The following is a 24,908-nucleotide window of genomic DNA, read 5'->3' as shown; positions in this document are numbered from 1 at the left end:
CTCTTGGACATGGCCATTTTCTCAGACTTATGGGGAGGAAATTTTACCGTAGAAGGAAAGTAAAGCAACCTTTGACAGATAAGGTCTTGCAGCATTCCTAATGCACACGTTTGCACTTGGCCTATATTTCAGCCCTAATTTTAAAGTCTGAAGGTCCACCATTTTGCCCCAGGAAGCACACACAGCAACAGGACTGGAGATGGGAAATAGAGAATTTCTGTGCGGTGAACTGTCTGGGCTCCACTGTGGGGCACGGTGGATAAAGCAAAGGATATGGTGGCTGAAGCCCTGTTAATCCCCGTTTGACCTTGGACAAGGCATATCCTCTCTCAGCTTCTGTATCCAATCTGCAAAATATTCTAGAAATATCTACCTCACAGGGAGATGTGTAAAAAAGCACCTGTAACTTACACCAAATTCAGTTCTTTTTTTTCTTCCTCCTTTGTGCTCCCAAAGCATGTAATACACATTCTAGTAGTGCTTCTGTGTTCTAGTTATGCATCTCCCCAGGCTGGAGGCTGCTGGAGCCCAAGGTAGGGCTCATGCTCAAATGTGTGAATGATTAAGTCTCAGGCTGAAGCTGAGCCACAGGTATTGTGTCTGGAAGGCTGTCTCCTTGCTTGGCTCTCCACAACTGTGTTCATGCTGTCTTCAGTCTGGAATGCCTGCCACCCCCATCCTCACCTACACCCCACCTTTGCTCACCCAACCCCATCTCTGGCTGGAGAAAATCTAGTCACTCTCCAGTAATCTTCTCAAGAAGTGGCTTATTACCTAACTAACCAAATTAACTAATCAGCTGTAGAGTCAAATCCTGTCTCTACCACTGCCTACCCAGGACCCTGGGTAATTTTTGCGATCTTGCTAATCTTCATTTCCTAATCTATCAATTGGGCAGGAAAACACCTTTCAGTTTTGATATAAGATTAACACATAAATAAATCTATGCAGAACATTTAGTAGAATGCCAAACATATAGCAAACAGTGGATTATGTCTTTTTATTAAAAACATTCATTTCTGGTCTCCAGAGCTTGCCTTCCCAGGGACTCTCGATGGTGAAGGCATATTTTAACCACTCTGGGCAATTCTCCATTCTGCAACAAAATCCAGTCTTCTCGAGACTTAGTCCATGTTATTCTCTATTTCGAGTCATGAATTTAGCAAACATTTACTGAGCTCTTACTATTTGCCAGGCACTGTGCTAGATGCTGGAGCTACAAAGATTAGAGAATGCCTCTCTCTGGAGGACTTTGTAATATAGTGGGGAGCCAACTTCCAGTGGAAGCCTGCCCTGCCCCACCTCAGGCTGGGTAGAAACCCCTGGTCTAACTACCACAGGGCTTAGTTGCTCCCCTCCACCCTGAACTTACCACATTGCATTGCCTTTTTATTTCAAGCATTCGCTTGTCCCTGTTCTAAGTAATTTAATTCTCACAACAACCTTATGAAATAAGTACTGTCATTATTCCCATTTAACAAATGAGGAAACTGAGGCACACAGTGATTAAGTAACTTGCTTAAGCTCTTGTAAACTTAATAAGGAGAGAAGCCAGGATTTGAAAACACACTTTCTGGCTCCAGCTTTAAACGTTCAGTTTATTTTTCTGTTTCCTCTATTGGAATTTTGAGATTGAGTCTGTGCCAAATTCCAATGAATAGCTCCTGTACCTACCACGGTATCTGACACAACAGATAATCAATAATTTATTCATCAGATGAAAGAAAGAAAAAAGAAACAGAAAGAAAGAAGCCTATAAGTAAACAATTGCACAATGGTTTGATTACCAACATTTACTAAGCATCAACACCAGGCAAATGCCTGCGGTGTGTGGAGGGGGCTCAAGGTTAATTAACATCCGCGCGCTCAGAAGTTTCAATAATCAGTGTTGACAATTGCGTTTCCCCCCCCCACCCCCAACCACCGCCTCTTTTCTCTGGCCCCGTTCCTTTCTTCTGAAATTCCAGCTCCACCTCTTCCTTGCCTCTGCCATCCTCTCCGTGGATTTCGCGTCCGGGCTTTCCCGGGCTCCGGCCGCCGGGAGAGGGTTAGTGCACGGGAGCGCTCCGGAAGCGGCGGGCATGCGCACTGGGGGCGGCGCAGTGCGCATGCGGGAAGATGGCGGGCTTGGAGTCCTGAGAGCCGTGGGTCACCCTGTTCTCTCGTCGGCGTTGTATCTCCCGAGATCGTGGGGCAGTGGCGCGTTCGTTCGCGGGCCGGCCTAGGCAGCGGCGCCCCCGAGCAGGCCGCGGGCCCGGTTCGTGCTCGGCCCCCGGGACCCGGCGTATTGGGGGCGGCACCCGGCCGGAGCGGGAGAAGGCGGGAGAGCTCGCGGGGTGCGAGGCGAGGGACGGCCGGCTGGGCAGCATGAGTCAGCAGCGGCCGGCGCGGAAACTGCCCAGCCTGCTGGTGGACCCGGCGGAGGAGACGGTGCGCCGCCGGTGCCGCGACCCCATCAATGTGGAGGGCCTGCTGGTAAGTCCCGGGAGCGCCCGGGGCCCTGGCGCTGCGCGGGGTGGCGCGGGGGCGGGTCTCAGGCCCAGCGGTCTCTTTTCGTTCGCTGGGGAGCCGGACCCACCGCCCTCTGGGTCGTGAGGTCCCCCTGGGCCGGGTTCGTGGTGGGAGCACCGCGTCTCCCTGACTCTCCAGCTGCCCATCCCGTGCTCTGAACCAAGCCGGTCGGTCTTTCATTTAAAACTCTCGCGCCTTCCTCTTTAAACACTTGCTCCCAAATGTGTCAGTCTTACTGGCTTTTACCTAGGGCTAGGGAGCATTGTTGGAGCAAATTGCCCAACTTCGCGTTTTTCTACCTCCGCTGGACTCTCGCTGTATCTCTGCAAGTTACTTGTGTTTGTCTTCATCCTGCTTTCCCATTCTCTTGACTGTAGCCATTTGAAACCCTGCACTACTTTTCCCACCCCACAGCTGCCCGTTCAGCAAATTAAGATCGCGCTCCTTCCCTGCGTAGGGTTAATTTCATCTGTTCTTGTTTTAGACTAGGTGCAATCCTCGGTTCTCAGAGGCATTGATGAATGCATCGTTTTTCCATTTCTCCCCGTATTTTCAGCTTTTCTGCTGGTTTCTTCCCATAATAACGAAACATTTGCTGAGGTTAATAATGCCCAATCACCATGGTGTTTCAGTGCTCAGAAATAATTTATGAGCATAATCTCCTTTAATTCCTCGTAGCAGTCCTGAGAGATTAGTGTTCTTGTTCTCCATTTGTCAGAATAGACTTGGAAATGTTAAGTGGCTTGTCAGTGCTTAGATAGTATCTGGAAAAGCCTGGATTTAACCTCACAATGTCTGACCCCTGATGATAAATTCTTGACTACGTAAACTGCATCCTAAATATTTCCCCATCTTAAAAGAGCCTTCCCTTAATTCTAGATAACCCTGTCATTTGTATCTCTTCCTTCAAACTTTTCCAGAAAATTGTTTGCATTCACTGTGTCCACTGTCATTACCACCGTGGAGTGGGGGGGGGGGGAACCCCTGCCCTCAGCACAGCCCTAAGACTCTTCTTTTTTTAATTTTTTTAAAGATTTTATTTATTTATTTATTCATCAAAGACAGAGAGAGAGAGAGAGAGAGGCAGAGGGAGAAGCAGGCTCCCAAGGAGCAGGGAGCCCGACGCGGGACTCGATCCCAGGACCCTGGGATCATGACCTGAGCCGAAGGCAGACGCTTAACCATCTGAGCCACCCAGGCGCCCCAGCCCTAAGACTCTTCTAACCAAGTTCTGCCAGCAACCTTGTCAGTTCCATCAGATGTTTCACCCTTTATCTCTAGTTTCCACAGGACTGACCACTTCCTTTTGTTGGAAACTCACCTTTGAATGGCTTCTTTGGCCATACATACTCTTAGTGCTCCATTTGGTCTCCTCTTGTGCTCCTTTGCAAACTGCTCTTTCTCTTTGCATTCCTTACATGTTGGTGTTTTTTGTAGTTTTCTTATACTCTTTCTACACATTCTTCATGTGGGACGTCATTCACCACTCCCAGGACTTCTGATACCATCTTCATTGGTACCATCTATATTGGTAGTCTTCATCTTTGAGGATTTGATAAAAGCCCTGAATTCTCAACTGTGGAAAACCACTTAGTTTTGCATTTAATATCAGAAGATACACACATCCCTTGAAGTCTTAGATATTCTTATCAACTTTGGCAGTTTCAGTTGCCATGTCATAGTAACTCCTAGATCTATAAATCCAGCTCAGAGCTTTCCAACTGTCTACTGACGTCTCTACTTAGATTTCAAACTCCTATCCATAATTGAATTCATTATCATCTTGCCGAAGCAGGCAACAGCTTTGCTATCTCTTATCTTTATAAGAGGCACCCACCCACCATATTGTCCAAGCTAGTCTCTTAGGCATCATCCTTGCCTTTTTCCTTTTCCAAACTGACGCCCTCCATCCTCCCAATCTAATTAAAAGTAATCACCAATACTTGGCACTTCTAACCATCTAACTCTCAGATTGTTGCAATGTTTTCCTGCTTCTGATCTTGCCCCCAGACTTCTAGATATTCTTCACATAGTAACTATCGTGGTCTTTTTTTTTTTTTTTTTTAAAGATTTTATTTATTTATTCGACAGCTACACAGAGAGAGAGGGAACACAAGCAGGGGGAGTGGGAGAGGGAGAGGCAGGCTTCCCGCCGAGCAGGGAGCCCGATGCGGGGCTCGATCCCAGGACCCTGGGATCACGACCTGAGCCGAAGGCAGACGCTTAAGGACTGAGCCACCCAGGTGCCCCTATCGTGGTCTTTTTAAAGCATATTTCTGACCACGTCATTTGGCTTAAAGAGTCTATCGCAGTTTCCTAGTGCTTTCAGAACAGAGTAGAAACTTCTTAATATAGTCAGGTTCCTGGATTTATCTTTTTTGACCTGCTTATAGTTTCCACATTTCCATATTCTTTTGGACCCTACATATTCATACTCTACCTTCCCAGAAAGCCCTTTTTTAAAAGCACACATTTCCTTGTTACCGCCCCTGGTTTTCATGTCTGGATGTATAGGTCCCTTGTCTGAAGCCTTCTCTGACATCTGACATGTCAAGACTAGGTTAGGCCCTCCTTTTGTGCTCCTAAAGCACCCTGTGCTTGCTTACCCTGTCTGCAGTGTGTGGCTCTGAGGTCCCTGAGCGCAGAGACCCTGTCCATTCCGTTGTTACATCTGCAGTGGTTTGGTGCCTCTCACAAAAACATTTGGTACATAATATGGGATGGCTGAAGTAGGTACTCTTACGTGTTCGAATGTGTGAGTGTTTATTTTCCTGCTTGTAAAATGGTGATTTAAACAGCTCTCTCGGTGTTTTTACTGGCCAGTGACTGGATATTTAGCGAAGTGTGTTGCTGTGCAAAGCTTAGTCATGTATCTGGCTGAGTGTTTGATGTTCTGCAGGTAAATGGCTTGAAAACTGTCTGGAATTTAGAGAAGGGAGAAGTGGTGTTGGTTGGAGGTGGAACTCAGTCTGTACCTTAAAAAGTGAGGAAAATCTGAATCAGTGAGGAGAATGCAAACATCTTGGACAAAGGTCTATTTCCAAAGGGCTCTTAAAGGAATATGACTCCCCAAAATAGGCAGGCAGTACAAAGAGACATCTGTATAGAGGAATGTTTAACCAACTTAGAGGCAGTGCTCAAGATTTTAGTCCCTATAACTGACCTTGTGTTCTTTCCTTTGTCATTTGAGATCTCAGACTATAAATTACTCTGCAGTCTTCAGATGTGGGAATCGGAGCAGTAGTAAAATAGCTTCCATTGTGCTGACTTGCCTGTCAGGAGCTGCTGGTTCCTGAGAGCTTATGTGCATTGAGATGGGTCCTGCTGATTTTCAGCTTGGCGGCCTCTGCCTTCTCCATTCATTCCCCAGCCGAGATACAAACAGGCTAGGTATCAAGCCTGAACCAGTCGGGGCACAGAATCAGTTGGAGGGTTGAAAGGGAAAGTTCTTAGGTAGTCCATTCTTAAGGTTTGACTACTACTGAGCTCTGCCTTGGCATCCCTCAGGGAAATTACCGGAGTAACCTGTCAGTGAGACTCCTCCAGAGGAATGGAGACGGTGACAGCTCCCCCCAGTGGTGGGTGGTCAGCTCTAGAAGCAGTGGCATCCGCGCTGGCGCCCCGGCAGCTTACTCCCATAGAAATTGGAGGACTACCATCCTCAAGATGCTGAAAAGGTCAAAAATAAGTGTCCTGCACAGGCACCACTTTCAAAAGTCTCCCATTGGCCTAATCTGGGACAATCTGAGCCTCAAACTAACAGATTTTATACTTAGAGAATAAAATAAGAATCCAGGCTCCTCAGATACAGCCCAGTCCAGCCCCTACAGATCTTTAGGCCATGAAACGAAAAACACCATTAGCGGACCCCCCCCCCCCCAGCACAGCCAGCACACACTAGTGGGACAGACAGGGTACCTGCTCTAGACATTCCTGTTCCTAAAGGAGGAGATGGGAGTCACAGGGGAGTAACTGGTCCAGAGCAGTTCTGAAAATCAGCTTGCTAAATGTTAGAAATTTCTTGGTTAGGTCTCAGGGAACAATTCTCTGTGCTCCCACCTCTACCCTCTGGGCTGTTGGTTCCACTGTCTGTCTTCCTTTCTTCCTCATGAGAGATAATCGCTATTTGTAGCTGAGGAATTTTATCAGCCTGCTTACTGGCAGTAGAATTTTGGGTGTTAAGTAACGTCTTTTCAGTCTAAACAGTGTCCCGTTTCATCCAAGTTGATGGTGTTTTTGCTGATACGATTCTCTCAGAAACTGTGTGGACCTTCTGTGGATCCTGTTGTGCGTTCACTCAGCAGACAAACGTCCCACCTTTCTTCTGGATGAACCCTTCTGCACCTTGGGCTCCTGCTGGAAAGGCTGATGGACAGTGCCCCGGAGCTTCGTAGAGGCCCTGGCCTAGATTTAGAGGATCTGTGGGGCTCGTCCTTAATCACTCAAGGCCTTTTGCATGACCGCATAGCACTCTGAGGCACCATCTTTGATCCCCCTGAGGTCTTATCCAAAAGTTGTACAGTCACACTGTCACCGTCATCTTTATTTTTTTTTTCAATTTTTATGTTATTTTTGGAAAAGGTGGGGGAGCAGAGGGAGAGAGAGAATCTCAAGCAGGCTCCATGCCCAGTGCAGAGCTCGACTTAGGGTTCTATCTCATGGCCCTGAGATCATGACTGAGCTGAAATCAAGAGCCAGACGCTTAGCTGGACGCTTAACTGACTGAGTCACCCAGGTGCCCTTCACCTTCATCTTTAGATTGATTATGCCTTTGATTTCGTCTTTCTCAGATGGCATTTCTTAATTTGAGCTTTTGGAGAGGCTGGGAATTTTTTTTTTTTAAGATTTTAATTTATTAGAGAGCAGAGGGGCAGAGGGAGAAGCAGACTCCGTGCTGAGTGGGGAGCAAGCAGGGATAGATCCTGGGACTCTGGGGTCATGACCTGAGCTGAAGGCAGACGCTTAACTGAGCCACCCAGGCGCCCCAAGTCTGGGAATTTTTAAAGCCTTTAAGTCCTGGCTTCTTTTTGTTTAACAATCCCTTTCTCGATTTCTCTCTCACACATTTTACTGTAGGCTGCAGGGAGAAACCAGGTGCCACAGTCAACACTTTGTGTGGAAATCTCAGGTTACCTGAGCCATTACTGTCACCTTCCCACGTAACTGCAGTTGATGGTGTTGCTGAGCGTTCTGTCCTAGCATAACAGACATCTCCCTTCTTCTGCTTTCTAGTAGCATGATCCTCTCTTCCTTTTGAACCTTCACTGGAGTGCCCTTAAAGTCCAGGTTTCTGCTGATAGTTTCTTTCAAAACTGCTAAGTTCAAACAGACGTTTTGGTAATTATCCAGTGGTTGTATAGGAGAATATCCTTGAGATACACACTGAGTTACTTAGGGTCAGCAGTTTACCCTCAAGTGATTCAAGGAAAAAAATTATGTGTGTATAGAGAAAAAAATAATAAAGCAAATGTAATAAAACATTAATGTGGGGTATTTGGATAAAGGGTATATAGCAATTCTTAGTGCTACTTCTGTACCTTTTATGAAGGCTGAGATTATTTCAAAATAAAAAGAAAATGGGTATCCCTGAGAGGAGCTTATACAATCAGTTTCCTTTTGAGAGGGGCAAGGCCCCTCCACTTGAGTGGGAGCTCTCTCTATTCCAGCTCCTGTGTCCGCTTCTGGGTTCATACCCGGGGCCGGGGGGGTGTCCATACAAGAGTGTAGAGCCTCGTTGGCCTCCCTCCAGGGGCGAGGTGCACTGCTCTGATCTGAGGGACCTAAATAATTTGGGGCCAAATGCAGGGGTGGCATGGCATTTCATTTGCTTTTTTTTTTAATAGCTTACTAACTTTTCTGTGAGGAAACATTTATTCTGATTTTTTTTTTTTTAAGATTTTATTCATTTGAGAGAGAGAGCATGCACAGGGGGTGGGGCAGCAGGCAGAGGGAGAAGCAGACTCCCCACTGAGCAGGGAGCCCAATGCAGGGCTCAGTCCCAGGACCCTGAGATCATAACCTGAGCGGAAGGCAGATGCTTAACCCACCGAACCACCCAGGCACCCTCATTTATTCTGATTTGAAAGCCACTTTGAAAGGAGGCCTGTCTAGTCCTTTCTATTTCCAGAAATGCTCTTGGCCTACTTGTTGAATGCCTTACCAAAGTTAGAGTAGCTGGAAAGTCTTGCCAGGTGTCAGGCTGATCTAGCCAGATAATGAATGATGGATGTTGCAATAGAACACAGCAAATGACGCTTGATAATCTCTCAGGGATCTGTATTCATGGTGTACACAAGAGGGGGTCTTCACCCTGTGTCCTTGTGTCTTAACTACTCATTGTTTCAGAGTTCTGAGTTACTTACTTGTTGAAGTTATCTGTGACAAGGTACTATTTCAACTTCACATGTTAACAAATATTTACCAAGTGCTTGAATGTGCCAGACACTGTTCTGGTTCAAAACAAAATGATAATAGTCTCTTATGGTTGCATAGAATTTTACAATTAACACAATTTCTTTTTTAATCTTCACAGTAGCTTGGAAAATGGGCAATAAAATTATATCAACACATTCTGTTACAGATAAAGGCCCAGATCTCTCAGTGTCTAAGAAGTCAGGTAACTGGTAGTCCAAAACCCGTCTTAAGCCAAGAACTATTTTGAATATAAAGGAGATGAATGTGTCATTACTATGGATACTTTGGAAATCTCCAGTATTGTTCACCTGTAGGATTTATACATCCTGGGATGTCTGCCCCGGAGGGGCCACAATACTGTTGTGATTCCTCCAAGATACTGTGTTTTCATAGTCAAAAAATTTAAAAAAAAAAAAAAAAAAAAAGGATGCCGTTGGACTCTGCTTTCCCACGGTTCTCAGTGTAGACAGCATGCAGTGCAGCCACATTTATGGCAGAATGTGTGGAAAAGCAAGTTGTCCTTGCTCCTGTGGTCATGCCTGATTGAGGTGTCATCCCTGCGCCAACCTGTGAACGGCAGCAGTCTGAGTAAGAGGACAAGAAAGGGGGGTACCGGGCGGGAAAGCTGCCCTTCTGGGATGTGCAGCAAGGAGAGAGTGAGGCGGCCAGTTAGGGTACCATTAAGTGCGTGTGTGTAGGACTTGGCCCTGCTGCTCTAAATTACGAACAGAAGTCTTTTTGAGGCAAGGCACCTATAAGCCCTGCTATATTAACCCTTCCTGTGTACTTTTTTTAGGAACATATAACAATTTAGGATATTTGTTTATCTGTTTCAAATCAGTGTGCCGAGGATGGATTCTTTCTCATTTAAGAATCTTTCTACAGTAAACTCTGTCTCCTACAATTTTAGCAGAAGGGGTAAATATAGAAATAGCAATGACCGGTAGTCACCTTCATCTGTGTCTAACTTTAAGAGGACTGCCCTTTAGTGGTTCACTGGCGGGGTCCGTGTTTGCAGGTTGCTGTTGTCAGCGCTGTTGTTGGGAGAGCTCGTCGGGCGTAGTCCCTGCCTCCAAGACAGGCCTTCGGGACTCAGTCTTTGCACACCCCAGCAGGTCTGCGTTTTCCGTTACATTCTAACAACTAAGTTGCTAATTCTACAGCGGAATTCTCTTTCAGTAGAATTATTCCATATCAAGTTAGTTAACTTGCTAATAGATGCTATAATTTTTTCATAGGTGATACGGAAATCATTGTGCCAAGGATTTGCTGACACCGAGATAAACAAAGAGCTTCTGAGCTGCGCACCTTGCCTTTAGACTTCCCCATCCCCCAGTCTTTTTGCTGTATGGCTACCATACTCATATTCCTAAACCATGAGCTTGGGTATGTCATATTCTTATTCAAAAATCTGTGGTGATTCTCCACTGGTTAGGACATGAAGTCCAAACTCCTTAGCATGACTTCCATGATCTATGTTGAGTATGGTTCAGCAGGCCTTTCCAACTTCAATGTCATGTTAGTCTTGTACTGACCACACAGGTAGGTCTTCAAAAGGTGCCATGCTGTTTATATTTTCATACCTTTGTTCGTTGCATTTCCTGCACTAGAAATCCTGTCTTCCCTCTTGAAGCTTCCCATGGGTTTGGGCAAAATCTGGCTTGTCCTTCAAGGCTCAGCTGGGGATCCCCTTCCCGGTGAATCCTTCTGTGATAGCCCTCTCTGGGTGCATCCATAGTATTCCTGCCGATTCTTCTCTTAGAGCACCTATGGAATTCACCTATTCCAGTACTACAGCCAATTTCAGGGCCAGTTTTTTCACTGAGGCAAGAGCTGAACCTGATCACAGCCTGTCTGGAAGCACCTGTCATCGTTGTGCTTTGTTGTAAGCATGAGGCTAATATAGGTTTTTCTTTACCTGGCTTTATCTAAAGGTTTTATTTATTTTTTGCAAAAAAGATTTTTAAATGTATTACAGATGTTTTACTACCAGTTTATGTAAACTTTCATAGCTTCTAAATACCTGATAAGATGGTGAACATTGGGAGTGGAGCTGCTACTCATTTCCTGGTCGTTTGAAGAATTTAAAAGAAGTTTTTTTATTAATCTAATACCAAAGTTTCTAGTTAGGTAGTATGCATTATTTTCATTATCAGAAATGCTGCTGTTTTTCCATTAATTATAATGGGAATGCATGGCCACCTGTGAAAACTGATGAGCAAATTTTTAGGAGCCACTTACACTTAAATAGCAAGGGGTGAGCATTTGCTACTTTAGACGTATCTTCTACCTCTGCTGAGCTTTCCAGAGTCAGAGACCGTTTCCCAATCATCTTTGTATTCCTTTTTATCCTCAGTATCTGATAGGGATGGTACATTAGTGTCTATTCAGTAGTAACTTCTCATTTGTATTTCTCCCCCACCCCTTTCTGTAACTACTCCATCCATACTCATGGACGCCTGTGCAGTGTTAGAAACATAACTCTATGAGCGCTGCCGGTTGTGAGCACAGTTAGAGTAGATCCAGTATGGAGGAAGGACTGCTTTTCTCACAACTCATTATACCCCAGGGTGAAAAAAAAAAGCCTTTACATTATCCAGGAGGTGCTGTTCATTTGCTTTTGCTCATTTTGCATTGTTGTCTTTAAAGTACTAATTTAAATTTTTGTATTTTCTTTTTTCTAGCCATCAAAAATAAGGATTAATTTAGAAGATAATGTACAGTATGTGTCCATGAGAAGTAAGTTGATCCTGGAATATATTTTAGGTTTTGTAGTTTGAACTTCATATGATTTAAACGATTTATTTTAAATGTACATAAGTTGATGAGAAACTTAAGTAAAATATATTATTCGTACACTGACTTTGAGCAAAAACTCCTGAGATTGTGGGCTGAATAATGTGCACAAGTGCCAGTTTATTCTTTGTTGCTTTTAGAAATCATTTTTAAAATGGAATGGTCTATGTTTAAGGATATTTTCTCGAAATTCTGTGAGAGCAGTATTGTCGCTGTCAGCAGAATTGAAGGCCATTGACAGGCAGGAGAACTGTCTTTGGCCTCAAGATTTCCTTTGATTCCCTTTGCTCTGTCCCATTCCTGCCATGGACCAGCGTGCAGAGTCATCAAAAGGAAAGGGAGTACCAGTTGCTCTGGTTCCCATCCTTCTGGAAATTGTTACCATACATAGCCCCACCCCTAACTCCCCCTTAATTAGGTCCTAACCACAAGGAATAGACTGTGCATAGGTCCCACATGTAGATCTTTATATATAAGCCCTTAATTTCTCCTCAGCCCCTGCCACAGCCTCACCCATAGCTGGTGCCCAGGTTTGGCCCGTTTTACGTTGGAAGTGTGTCCCTTGTCTGATCGTCCTCACCACCGTACAGTATTGTCTAACACACACTGAGCTTGTACAGTGCAAGCTGTGTCAGACTTTTTGCATGCATTATCGCAACAACCCTTTAAAATACAAGTGTGGATTATTACTCTTTTTTTTTTTTTTTAAAGATTTTATTTATTTGACATAGAGAGAGACAAAGTGAGCACAAGCAGGGGGAGTGGCAGGCAGAGGCAGAGGGAGAAGCAGGTTCCCCACAGAGAAGGGGGAGCCCGATGTGGGACTCGATCCCAGGACTCCGGGATCATGACCTGAGCCGAAGGCAGTCGCCTAACCAACTGAGCCACCCAGGTGCCCTATTACTCATTTTTTATAGCTGAGTAAACTGAGGCCTCAGTCAGGATTCACCCCCACACCTTGGACTCGAGCCCCTTGTCTTAACCACTGGGTTAGACTGCTGCTTGCGGTGTGGGCCCTCCCTCCCTCCCTAGCTGACACAGCGGGATGGCCTCCTCAGTAGGTTGTCTGCTTTTAGGCTCTTCCACTCTGCCGCCAGGGGGATTTTCCTAACACAGAACTGGGATTGGGATCTCATGCAACCTGGAATTCTTCCACAGTGTTCTATTACAAATAGAGAAAACCCTGACTTGTTTATTTGGTTTTACTTATTTGTATTAAATTTATAAGCCACCTCATATCCTTAAAAGAAACTAGGCAGTGGAGAACAGCTGGACAGAAAGACAGGGCCCTTCTAGGTCATTCCAGCTCCACTGGGCAGCCTGGTCTTCATCTGCTGCCCTCACCATCCCTACCAGCTGTGGGTTCCCTGAATCTACCTGTTCTCAACCATGGCTCTGTCTCATTAAGCCCCTTGCCCTCCATCAGAGGGGAGAAGACCTTCCACTCTACCTTTCTGTCCTCTGCCCGCTCACCCCCTTCAGAATTTCCTTACTCCCGCTCCAGTCAGGGTTCAGCTCCTCTTCTTGGGAAGCTTGGGTGCCTCGCTTGGCACTGACCTCAGGACATTGTGATAGGGTTCCTTACTAGACTAAGGAACATCTTTAGTTTGAAAACCTTTTGAATCATGTTTGTATTCCATCAACAACTGTCAGGTTATAGCTTTTCAGTTAATACCTTTCTAAAGTCACTTTCGAAAGTGACTAACATGGTGGGAATATACTTAACCCTGAGCTTATAAACCCTATCATGTTAGCAGTTAACGTGATTAGATACATGCTTTTTCACGTTAGAATTTCTCTGTTGTAGTCTGCCAAGGCTTTTTGTAGAATGGTGACTTTCTTCTAATTAAACCCCATTTTATTTATTTTTTTAAAGATTTTTATTTATTTGGCAGAGAGAGAGAGAGAACAAGTAGGCAGAGAGGCAGGCAGAGGGAGAGGGAGAAGCAGGCTCCCCGCCAAGCAGGGAGCCCGATGCGGGGCTCGATCCCAGGACCCTGGGATTATGACCTGAGCCCAAGGCAGCCGCTTAACCCACCGAGCCACCCAGGCGGCCCTAAACCCCATTTTAATTTCTATTTATTCCTGTTCAATCATAAGTGTAGGAGTGGTCTCCACAGAGAAGACATGTGCGTTATAAAATACATACTTGTGTTCTTGGAGTAGCCACCACTGGGCTTTAAACTGACTGTGACGTTTTAGAGGTTCTGGATACGGGGATTTCCCAATTGAAGACAGGATGAATATTTCTTTTGAAGCATACTCACTGTCATATGCTATGAAAGCAGAAAAAAGAGAGGTCATATACTCCACACCAAAAGGACACCTGGGTTATTTGTAAAATATTTACTCTGCACAACAAACTGTAAGAAAAAAAACCGTAAGAACTTGTTTTTTAATATCAGGTTGGGAAAAATGAAAGGAACGCTAACACCGGGTCCAGGCAAGCACATGAGCCAAGCCTCTCACACATACACTTTGTAAAGTTGATAGAACCCCCACCTGGATAGCAGGTTTAGTGGGACAGACATTCCCTAAAATACCCTTTTACTCGCCAGTTCCAAATCAGGGAACTTAACTAAAGGAAACAAAGATGCGCACAAAAATTTAGCTATAGGGAGATTTACTGAAGTATCGGGCAAAATAGCAAAGGTGGAGACAGTCAGAATTTCCAGTATTGGGGTAGGTTTAGCAAATATTCCATGCAGTTAAATATTATGCAGCCATTAAGAAAAATGTTGGGGGGGGCGCCTGAGTGGCTCAGGCGTTAAGTGTCTGCCTCCGGCTCAGGTCATGATCCCGGGGTCCTGGGATCAAGCCCCTCATCGGGCTCCCTGCTCCGCGGGAAGCCTGCTTCTCCCTCTCCCACTCTCCCTGCTTGTGTTCCCTCTTTCGCTGTGTCTCTCTCTGTCAAATAAATGAATTAAAAAAATCTTTAAAAAGAAAAAAAAGAATAACGTTGAAATACATTTGTTACCAAGTGAGGATGTTCACAATGTTGAGTTAAGGCAGCTTGTTAAAAATAGTCTGTTATTTTTGTTTCTAAAAGTTACGTTTACATATTGACACTTGTGTGTGTCTGTGTGCTGCGGGGGCAGGGTGTGTATAAAAAACTAAAATCGTCAGAGCGGGTGAAGGAGGGAGGGAATTAAAGAGATCTTCCCCCTTCATTTGCTTATCTGTTAATATAGGCTAGTGAATATTTAAAAAAAATAGACATACCACTTTTCCTCAAGATATGTCCTAATGTTTTAATAGAAGACTAATTTGAGCTCTTTGAAAAACTTCCATCAGGGTTACACTATGACATGTATAGGAACAGTTTAAGTGTTAAAAAGAAAAAGCCAAGTCTTTCTTTGCTTTATAAAGAATTTCTTAACTTGAAGACCAAATAAGAAATTTAATTTTAAAAACCGTTTCTAATCCTATTCCTGAGTGGTGGGGGTAGAAACTCTCTACTTTATGTTTGATAAGATGCCACAGACTCCTCCAAATTCCCATGTCTAGGGGAATTGGCTGCATATTTCAAATCCTCCTTTGAGACTAAAGCCTTTGTTTACCTGAGTTAGGCTGATACATTTTTATCCAGTGTGAGAAATCTATTTCATAAAAATTACCTATGCTGTGTTCAGTGTCTAGAATTTCTGTAGGGGTCTGTGCTTACTGAGGAAATAGATTACTTTTTTTAATGAGCTGAGAAAGAAGTGCTATTGAGAATTTTATGAATTTGTTTGTTTTGTTTCCCAGAAGCTCTAAAAGTGAAGAGACCTCGTTTTGATGTATCTCTGGTTTATTTAACTCGAAAATTTATGGATCTTGTCAGATCTGCTCCTGGGGGTATTCTCGACTTAAACAAGGTTGCCACAAAACTGGGAGTGCGGAAACGAAGAGTGTATGACATCACCAATGTTTTAGATGGAATCGATCTGGTTGAAAAAAAGTCTAAGAACCATATTCGATGGATGTGAGTTGGTTTCGAACTTTTCCTGGCTTTTTTCTTTTTTTTTTTTTCCCTTCTCATTAAGTGACAATACCATGCTTGAAACATTAGATATTAGCAGTGTTTTGATAGGACAAAACAAAGTAGGAGATGGCTTCTTGTTAAGGAAGGATTCTATAAAAATTTCTCACATTGTCCCACAAGTACATACTTTTTTCCTACTTAGGACTAAATAAAAGCCATAGACCTAAAATGTCATTCTGATATTACGGAAAAGTTGAATGGGATAATGATTAGTTTTAAGAGTTTTGTTTTTCAAAATCGTAAGAGGGGGACGTCTGATTATTTAGATTTTTTTTTTTTCCCAAATGATTGTTGATTATCAGGAGGAAATCAGTTGAGGTTGTAAAACAGTGTAATGTGATAAACACTTAGAGGCGTCCCGCCCCAGGGATTATAATTCATTTGTTCTGGGGCAAAGGCAGGAATCTAATCTACATTCTTAACTACCCCAAGTGGTTATGAGTCAGATAGGCTGTGGATCACACACTGTCCTGAATGTAAAAAACAATCAGTAGACAATATCTAAAAGGCAATTGCTAGGGGCACCTGGGTGGCTCATCACTTAAGTGTCCAACTCTTGATTTTGGCTCAGGTCATGATCTCTCTAAAAAAAAAAAAAAAAAAAAAAATTGCTAAAGATTTCATATTTGATTAGGGAGGATCATGGAAAAAAGACCTTATGATATAGATGTAGTTATACATATAGATGTGTGTGTGCACATGTGCATAAGAAGAAAGCTATTAATAATTACAATAAGCAAATACTGTGGATCAGTAAGAAACAATTCCATCGTATAAGTACATACAAATACATTTCAGGCAAATGAAAAATCTACCAACAAAGATCACGAAATGGCTCTAAATAATGAACTTTGCTGTTAGAGGAAAGTGGTTCATAAAGGAAGTTATTTTTTTCAGTAGTACAGAAATGCAGATTGAATTCTAATCTGGACATGTTTGCTAAATAACATTAAATAACACTTTCAGGGTTAATATCAGATTGCATTCTGAATCACTAATTGGAATCAGATTTGAAAACTAGTAAACCAAAGGTAAAGTGGCCACAGCCTTTTTCATCTTTATTTTCCACAAAGAAGAAGAAAAAACATCAGTGGCTTGGGTCATATCGTACCAATATGATATGGTAGGTAGTAATAACTAGAGAAAGTATATCTTTTAAGAATAATGAATATAATCATTACATTCAGATAGAACCAAGTATAATATGCACATGAGGGGAAAAATACTCAGAATTTTAGCAGAAGAGCTATCATTTTAGTCTGTACTCCTTGTTTTTCATAGGGGACTAAAAGATTATAACTTGTAAAAAGTCTTGCTGTAAGTAGTAGAGCTGAGACTTCAACGGTATTAGTGACTCTTGGTCTGGGCTCGATGACCTCCATCAGCTTTCCTTATTAGTATTACTTTCCATAGATTTATAATGGTTTGTTGGGGTTTTTTAATCCCTGTGTAAGAGACTAGAAATGGGGACAAAAACCAGTTTATGTATAGGAAGAATAATGGTTGTCTAGAATAAAAGGAGGTCACAGGTGACGTTCAGGTACCTAGTTTTGTCTGTCAGTTTGTGAAATACCTGGTGTCAACATTTGGAGAAGTTCCAATAATCTAACTTGTATTCTCTGTCATCTCCTAGATGTTACTGATGGTGAGTTTTTTTGTTTTTTTCCAAATACCTTTAAAGAGGATCTGATCTTAGCAATTTTGGAGCAGTGCCCCAACAGAAGAAGCTGCAGGAGGAACTTTCTGACTTATCAGCAATGGAAGATGCTTTGGATGAGTTAATTAAGGATTGTGCTCAGCAGTTGTTTGAGTTAACAGATGACAAAGAAAATGAAAGATATCCTTTAACTCTGTCCTTTTTTTAAATGTTTTATTTAAATTCAGTTTAATTAACTTATACTGTATCATTAATTTCAGAGGTAGAATTTAGGGATTCATCAGTTGCATACAACACCCAGTGCTCATTATATCAAGTGCCTCCTTAATGCCCATCCCCCAGTTTCCCCACTCCCCCCACCCACCTCCTCTCCAGCAACCCTGTTTGTTAACTCTCTCCGTTTTTAAAAAAATTTCTCCTTCCAAGGCAGGTTATTTTAAATAACCTTTATTTAAAATAAGCTTGGGGATTTAATTAATATATTCAGAATACAAAATCAGAGCTTTAGAAGTTTTAAAAGCAAGTAAAGGTTTAATCGTGTAGCCTCAGATGTACACAAATAAATGCCTTTTGCTCTTTTGTATGCTGTTTGTTCAGGTTAAATGCTGCCTCGTGACCATGTACCAACATCCGTGTTTGCATTTAAAATAAAAATAGTGGCCCATTCTTGTTTGTTTTTTTAGTCAGAATTCTGTAAAGATAGTAGAATCTGTTGGCGTTTGTGAAATGCAGGTTTTCCCTAATTTGTTAACTGGAGTTTATTTCTGAAAACAATGAAATTGTCATTGATTGGGCACTTGCACTGCCGCTCTGGCCCGCAGAGCCTGGTGGAGCTGGCTGCGCCTCTGGGACCAGCAGGGGAGACTGGTCTTGGGTGGCGTTCTTCTCGTGGTCTCCCGGGTCCCCTGGGCCCATCTGCTCCGTTCTTGTTGCCCCTCTGTGAGGAATCACTGATCCTCAGTGGTTCGTGCTTCAGACTGACTGACACTCTGCATCAGACTCCTCTATTTCCATAGTCTGGTTAGTGGAAGGAAAGTAAAATCTGTAAAGTAAACAAAAAATGCTGGGGAAACCCAGTAAATCACATAATTGGCAAAACTTCAGGCGACATAGTAAAACAAGATGAAAAAATTCACGTAGTGAGATGGAGAAGAATTTGGGACGCAAGAAACCCCATGGGTACACAATGGCCCTGAAACACTGATTCTCCAAGTTGCTTCCCCTTTTTTACAGATGTTTTCCTCCTCGTATTGTAGGAGGTTGTCATCAAAACTGAATATTTTGTCTCCAAAGGTTCTCATAGTAAGATCTAGCAATGAGTAGGAAATGGGGGGCAGGGAGTAGGTTAAACACCTTCACCTGAATTGTTTTGTGTGCGTTATTAATATTTTTCTCCAGAAATTGTCGTCATAATCACGACGCTAGAGTTTAAAGGAATGCTTCGAGTTATAAATATTGTAAAACACTTTGTAAAATCTTAAGAATTGTTGATGAAATAATAATCATATATGAAATAATTTTTTACCAATTGCTTTCCTTAATTGTGAGTTCGTATCCCATAAAAACTACAGAGATTCTAACATTACACTTGTATGCATGTATTATAAGAGAGGAATTATCTCCTCAGTACGTAGCATTCTGCTTAGAGACCCTTGACTGATGTTTACACTAGCGTATGTGACGTATCAGGACATTCATAGCATTCAAGCCTTCCACGAGCAGATTGTTATTGCAGTGAAAGCTCCGGCAGAAACCAGATTGGATGTTCCAGCTCCCAGAGAAGTAGGTATCCCTGCATTTCTAAGGATTTTTTTAAAGAGGGAGACAGGTCAGCTCCTTAGGCTGTCACAGTTGTAATGACTTAGTAACCATCACGTGCATGTTAGCTGCCTACCTGATACTGCTTGAGGCACTTCACACACTTTAACTTGTTTCGAGTAACACAGCAAATAGTCATGATTATTATCCTCTTAAAGGGAGGAGTCTGAAGCACAGAGAGATGGACTTTCTCATGATCACACAGTAAGTGACAGAACCAGAATTCAAGCCCAGATGGTTTGGCTTCAGAATCTGGTGGGAATCATTGTACTGGGAGTATACTGTACTCTCAGGCCCCACAGTGCCTCTGTTAGACAGTAGTCGACGATGATAGACCGTAATGCCTCTTAGAGGAATCACCAAGAATTGGCCTCGTTGTTTGAAGTTCCAGCAGTATATCTGGTGTCAGCGAAGGCTCTAAGGAATTAACTCTACCCAGGCTCATCAAAGACTAATGAATAAACTAGAACACTGGTACATTCAAAATGAAAAGTGAAATTTCTGTGTGGGTGTGAATATTCTTACCAGCTGCCAGTTGCTTAGCACATGCCCCCGCGCAGGGAAGTTTGTATTGAAAGGTCACTGTCATCAGAAGTTAATCGTGTAGCCTCAGACGTACACAAATAAATGCATAGGTAGGGATGGAATCAGAACCAAGGAGTGTGGCCCTTGAGACAGATCATCAAGTTCTGACAGCCTGGTAGACCCATCAGGTGCTCCTAGTGATACCCTCTGCATTGCTGTAGGGACGCACCTCCCTCATAGTGAAGAAGATTCCCTGCTCATCTGTCCTATCCCCAGCGGACCGCTGTCCAAGTGGGCACCCATGTTGTTACTTGACAGTGTATTATAAATCAGTTAAGGGACAACTTCTAGTCACACTCAAGTTGTGACTTACGGGTGATGTTTCCTCGTTATTCTATTTAGATTTTGATCTATTCCAAGTCGCCTAAGTAACTTTTATATTTAATAGGAGTCGTTTGAGAGATGTTTAAACTTTTTTTTAATAATTAACCACTGATCTTTCAACACATCCTTACTTTGGGACATGATGGTCCATGCTGCAGTGACTGATGGGGTTTTGGGTTTTTTCCCCTGTGCTGTGAGCCCCTTTAGGCTATAATTGCTAAATTTTGCTGAGCTTTTGGATCATGCCCAAGACTCAGAGTCCAGTTTAAAGGCTGATGAATGTGGGCCCTGTGGCAGCCATTCTCAGCAGTAAGTGGGAGTCGTAGACAGGGGCACACTGCATTCAGTGTGCCCAACCCCCACAAAGATGCAGGGTGAGATCTGGGAAGCTAGAGCCGGGGTGGCCGTGCTGGCCTCAGGTCCAGTCTGGCTGGCTAGATTTTTATACATGGTCTCGCTGGGACACAGCCACATGCCCGTATGTTTAGACATTGTGTCTGGCTGCTTTCGCTCTGTAATGGCAGAATTATATAGTGGTGACAGGGATGGTATGGCCGGCAAAGCCAAAATTGTCTCTTGTCTCACCCTTTACGGAAAACGCTGCTGAGCTCTGATTTGGCGGAATAGGAAGTCCTCAGCTGGCTGCCAGTTCTGAGCAACTGCACAAAAGCAACGTACTTTTGTGTAGAAGTATGTCTTGGGTTATATAAGCTACACCATTCAAGTCAGACCAGGCCTGGCGGTCTAGAACCTGAGCATGGATGGTCTTTCTCCCACCTATATGTCTGGTCCCAGGAAGCCGCAGAGAAGGTGACACAAGGGATTTGAGACCCTCTGAGAAGCTGCATCTCCCTGAGCGCTGTTGTGTTAAGATCCTGGTGAGCTGTGTGGAGCAGGAGGGAGCATGGTGTCCGGACCTAGCCCAGGCCTCACAGCGTGGGAAGGCAGGGAACAGACTTCGTGTGACACTTGAACCCGCTTCCAGTCAGAATAACAAAGGAATCATTTATAACTGAACTGTTCCTTAAGAATTTAGCATAAATTGGTTCATTCCCAGGTTTCGGTGTGCACATGCGCGCACACACACATCCCCCACCCCCCAAACACAAAGAATTTAGCATAATTCTCGGTAGAAGCACCCTACTTCCCGCTATCTTGAGTAAATTTTAAAGCTCCAAAGCCAAAAGATGTGAATAATCATAATTAATAGTCCTTTATATGCAATTCTTCTGAATATTTTTTACATTTCTGGGGTGTGTTTTGTCTGGATCCCATCCCCTGGCTCTTTCACGTGGACAGAGACCGGCCCGTTCAGTTAACACGGTACCTCTTCGGTGATCCGAAGGTCTAAACACACCTTTACCGTTTGAGACAACAGCATGTTTGAGATTTCTCTGTCGTCCAGACACTGGTTTTGGACTCTCAAGTACGGACTCCTAGAAGGGGTCAGCTCCTTGAGTAGAGAAAGGTGGGCTCTCGAGTGGGGAGGTGTTTGCACCACGGCCCCGAAGTCCTGACCGGACGGTTGAGTAGCCGGCAGCGCCGTGAATTGGCTGGCGGTCCGGTGGCTGGTGCAGGAGTGACGGAGGCCAACTACACCGTTCTCTCAAATGTGTGGTAGAAGGAAAAGCGGCTGGACTTAAAATTTCAGAGATATCCCTTGAAATGAAACTTTGGCAGTTCTAGTAAGTGAACCAATATCATTAATGAATTCTCGCATTCATCCTGATGGGTCTTTTTTATGGTATTTTATGTGTCTTTTGCCAGAACTCTATCACAGTACATATAAGGAGCACCAGAGGCCCCATTGATGTGTATTTATGTGAAGTGGAGCAGGGCCACTCAAGTAGTAAAGTGTCTGAAGGTGCAGGCACCTCTTCATCTAAAAACAAACATCCAGAACACCCTGATAAAGGTAACTATACCGAGTCTGTGATTAGGAAAATTTAAGACTCTAATGGTTTTTGATATATAGTCTTATTGTGCTGTTACAGATATTTTTACACTGTCTAGCCAGAAAAAAGTTAAAGAATGACAAGGTAATTCTTAGCTACAGTTTAGACTATTTCTAACAACTTGATGGTTAAATTCCATATAGTTTTGATGCTGTGGTGGTGCCACCTGGTGTAGTCTCCGGGTAGAGAAGGCCATCCGCATCCTCTGACAGGTGCCGTCAGCGCGCGTTTGGGTTCCAGTTTGTTCTTGTGAGACTTTACGGCAGCCTTATGCCATTAGCATAACAATGTGGTTCTTGACCAGGGGTCTTCAGCCTTTTTCTTAAGCACTCACGTTATATGTTCTGTTACCTGTCTACCTCTCAAACCCTCACTCAGGAGAATCTCTTGCATGTTTGTTGTTTTTCAGAAGAAAATCCTCCACAGCAAAGTGAAGAATTGCTTGAAGTGAGCAACTGATAGCATTTGAGAATTCACGTACTGAATTCCTGGGGAGCATCCCGTGTGGATGAATTATGCATCAAATTTGATTCTCAGAGCAATAAATCATCCATGAAACTCTCTGGTTCTGTCACAGCGTCAAGGCCAGTGGTGGCTTTGAGAAGTTCACTACTTCGATTACTGGATAATTATGGTTTCTGCATTTGAAAACAACTCTTTTTATAATTACTCACTGCTTTTTGTCAGTGAAATAGACATCTTGCCTACTGAACTCACTTCATCATGAAGAGAATCACGGAGACAGAGGTCAGGCCTGAAGTGGACAGTGCTTCGCGGACTCTGCCCTTTCCTTCAAGGATTGTGTGTCATTATCACAAAAGAAATTGCCTTACACAGGTTTACGTCTGCAGTTAGCTGTTAAACGTTCGATGGGTGTACACAGGCATCTGAATGTGATGTCTTTGTATATATCTGTATAATGTTTAGATTACTTATGTAATATGTCTAAGTCAAACTTTTCACCCTTGTATAGCCAAAATAATGTATATATGGAAAGTAACAGACAAATTCTCTAATTTCTGTGGTATCTATAACTTATTAGAATCCTCTGAATGGGGGTTAGAGGAAAGTTTTTTCCAAACTTCTACATGTAGAAGTATCATAAATATGCTATACATTTAAAGTTCATGGATTTAATTAAAGGATTTCAATATGGTTCCCAGTGCTGAAATTGAAATCTGATACTTCTTGATTTCAAGCTCCCTACAGGGTTATTGTGTCTGAGCCGACTGGTGGCGTGCCCTAAAGCTTTAGGGACAAGTATAGAAATACTATCAGGTAATGGCTTAATTCATTGCAAGACGTGAATTTAATCATGATGAAAATTGGAAACTATTTTAACCTTTTTGCAAGCAGATTTTGTAATACGTTTCTGTATGCAGCCTTGCTTTTCAATCAAAGGGGTTTGCTTTTGATGAGTTAGTGGTACCCTGCCCTCTCTCCAGCTCTAGTCCCACATTTCCAAGTACCTAGCTCTCTCTACCTCATTGGGTAAGTCATTTACCACTCTGTGCCTCAGTTTACTCGGTAGTTTACCATTAGACTGTGAGCTCCTTGAGGGACTTTGTCTTAATCATTGTTATACCCGGCGCCTTGCACCATGCCTGGCACATCAAAAGTGCTCAATAAATGTTTGAACAAATCAGCGCGTGAGTGAGTGAATTGTAAAACTGGACTAATGATACTTGGCTTGCCTGCCGCATAGGATTCTCGTCAGCATCATTCAGATTCAGATTTTGAGCTGCTCTTGCTTTCCGAGAGAGATTTGAAGCAACTTGAAAATAAGGCCATGTTAAAAAAGATTTTAAAAAGGAATCAAAAATCAAAATACTGAAAAATACTGCCGAGCGTCTAGGATTCACTTACTTCCACGTTCTGCGGGGGAGATTGGGCAGATGTCCGTTCGTAAGTTGATGGCTGGAACCGCAGGAGGAGGTGAGCCCAGCGACTGGGAGGGTAAGCCGGCGGAGACGGGAGGCCCGTGACCGTTCTACTGACGGGGAAGTACAGGGTGACAAGCTTTTCCTGAGCAGGAATAGCGGGCTGGGGAGGAAAGAAGAAGGTAGTGCCTCCAGACCAACGAAGGCGGCACTGGCAGAAGTGACTGTCGTTCCCCGAGCAGCAGGTGGCTCCTTACCTGTGAAATGTGACAACTGTTTACAGTTTGTTCTGAGGGTGAAATGATTTCATGGAAGCGAAGGTCCTCCGTCAGCTGGAGACATGGTCTATCAATGAACTCTGTCTATCTTGGGGTGTTTGGTCTCTGATTGTTACAACTGCTAAAGTAAACATGCTCGGGCCTGGCTCGGCGGCGCCCACGCCCACGCCCACGCCCACGCCCCGCTCGGCTGCCCGTCTCCCTGTGTGCGCACCGCTGCTCGGCGGCTCTCCCTCCCACGCCCACGCCCACGCCCCGCTCGGCTGCCCGTCTCCCTGTGTGCGCACCGCTGCTCACCTTTCGGCCACCTAGCGCTGGTCAGATGCCCGAGTGTCCCCTGTGTCCTTCCGGCCGAAGTCCAAACTCTTGATGTAGAAAGCCTCCGGGCTGGCCCCGATCTGGCTTCCAAGCTTGTGAACTCGCCCGACAAGCCCCCAACCCAAACCAGACCTGAAACGCACGGCGCGCTTTGTCACCCCCATGCCTTTGCTCTTAACCCTTTGGCCTGGAATTGCTGTCCTCTTGTCTGGTTTCAGAATTCCGTCTTCGTTCCGGACCTGGCATAAAGCCCTCCTTCCACTTCCCTGCCCTCGTGCCCGCAGTCAGTACCCGTGTTGGGTGGCCATCCTCCTCAACTGCTGTTGCGTTTTCCCGCCTGGCATTGCG

General features: G+C 43.9%; 1 protein-coding gene across 3 annotated transcripts; it reads left to right on the top strand.

Moving 5' to 3' along the window:
- Positions 1–1,806: 1,806 nt before the first annotated feature.
- On the top strand, positions 1,807–23,729 carry E2F6 (E2F transcription factor 6). 3 transcript variants are annotated; one of them, XM_073897006.1, is made up of 7 exons: positions 1,807–2,475; positions 11,610–11,664; positions 15,469–15,685; positions 17,427–17,583; positions 19,071–19,184; positions 21,897–22,044; positions 22,494–23,729. In XM_073897006.1, the coding sequence occupies exons 1-7, from the start codon at positions 2,368–2,370 to the stop codon at positions 22,541–22,543; spliced, it is 849 nt and encodes a 282-aa protein (XP_073753107.1). In that variant the 5' UTR covers positions 1,807–2,367; the 3' UTR covers positions 22,544–23,729. The 3 variants fall into 3 exon arrangements, with proteins under 3 accessions (XP_073753107.1, XP_073753108.1, XP_073753109.1); XM_073897007.1 differs by lacking the exon at positions 1,807–2,475 and adding an exon at positions 10,164–10,311; XM_073897008.1 differs by lacking the exons at positions 1,807–2,475; positions 11,610–11,664 and having other exon boundaries at positions 15,549–15,685; positions 17,379–17,583.
- The last annotated feature ends 1,179 nt before the right edge of the window (positions 23,730–24,908 follow it).

The sequence above is a fragment of the Callorhinus ursinus genome, unplaced genomic scaffold (assembly GCF_003265705.2).
Source record: "Callorhinus ursinus isolate GAN/ISIS: 27379988/994484 unplaced genomic scaffold, GSC_fseal_2.0 scaffold10, whole genome shotgun sequence".
In the NCBI taxonomy this organism is placed as follows: Eukaryota; Metazoa; Chordata; class Mammalia; order Carnivora; family Otariidae; genus Callorhinus; species Callorhinus ursinus.
Note: the sequence above shows the minus strand (reverse complement) of the source record. Positions and strands in the feature narration are given on the sequence as shown.

Excerpts from the sequence above, each read along its gene's own strand:
- E2F6 (XM_073897006.1), top strand. The coding sequence starts at position 2,368 with ATGAGTCAGCAGCGGCCGGCGCGGAAACTGCCCAGCCTGCTGGTGGAC. Across the intron at positions 15,686-17,426 it reads AAGAACCATATTCGATGGAT|AGGATCTGATCTTAGCAATT; the intron begins GTGAGTTGGTTT and ends ATACCTTTAAAG. Across the intron at positions 19,185-21,896 it reads ATGTTCCAGCTCCCAGAGAA|AACTCTATCACAGTACATAT; the intron begins GTAGGTATCCCT and ends GTCTTTTGCCAG.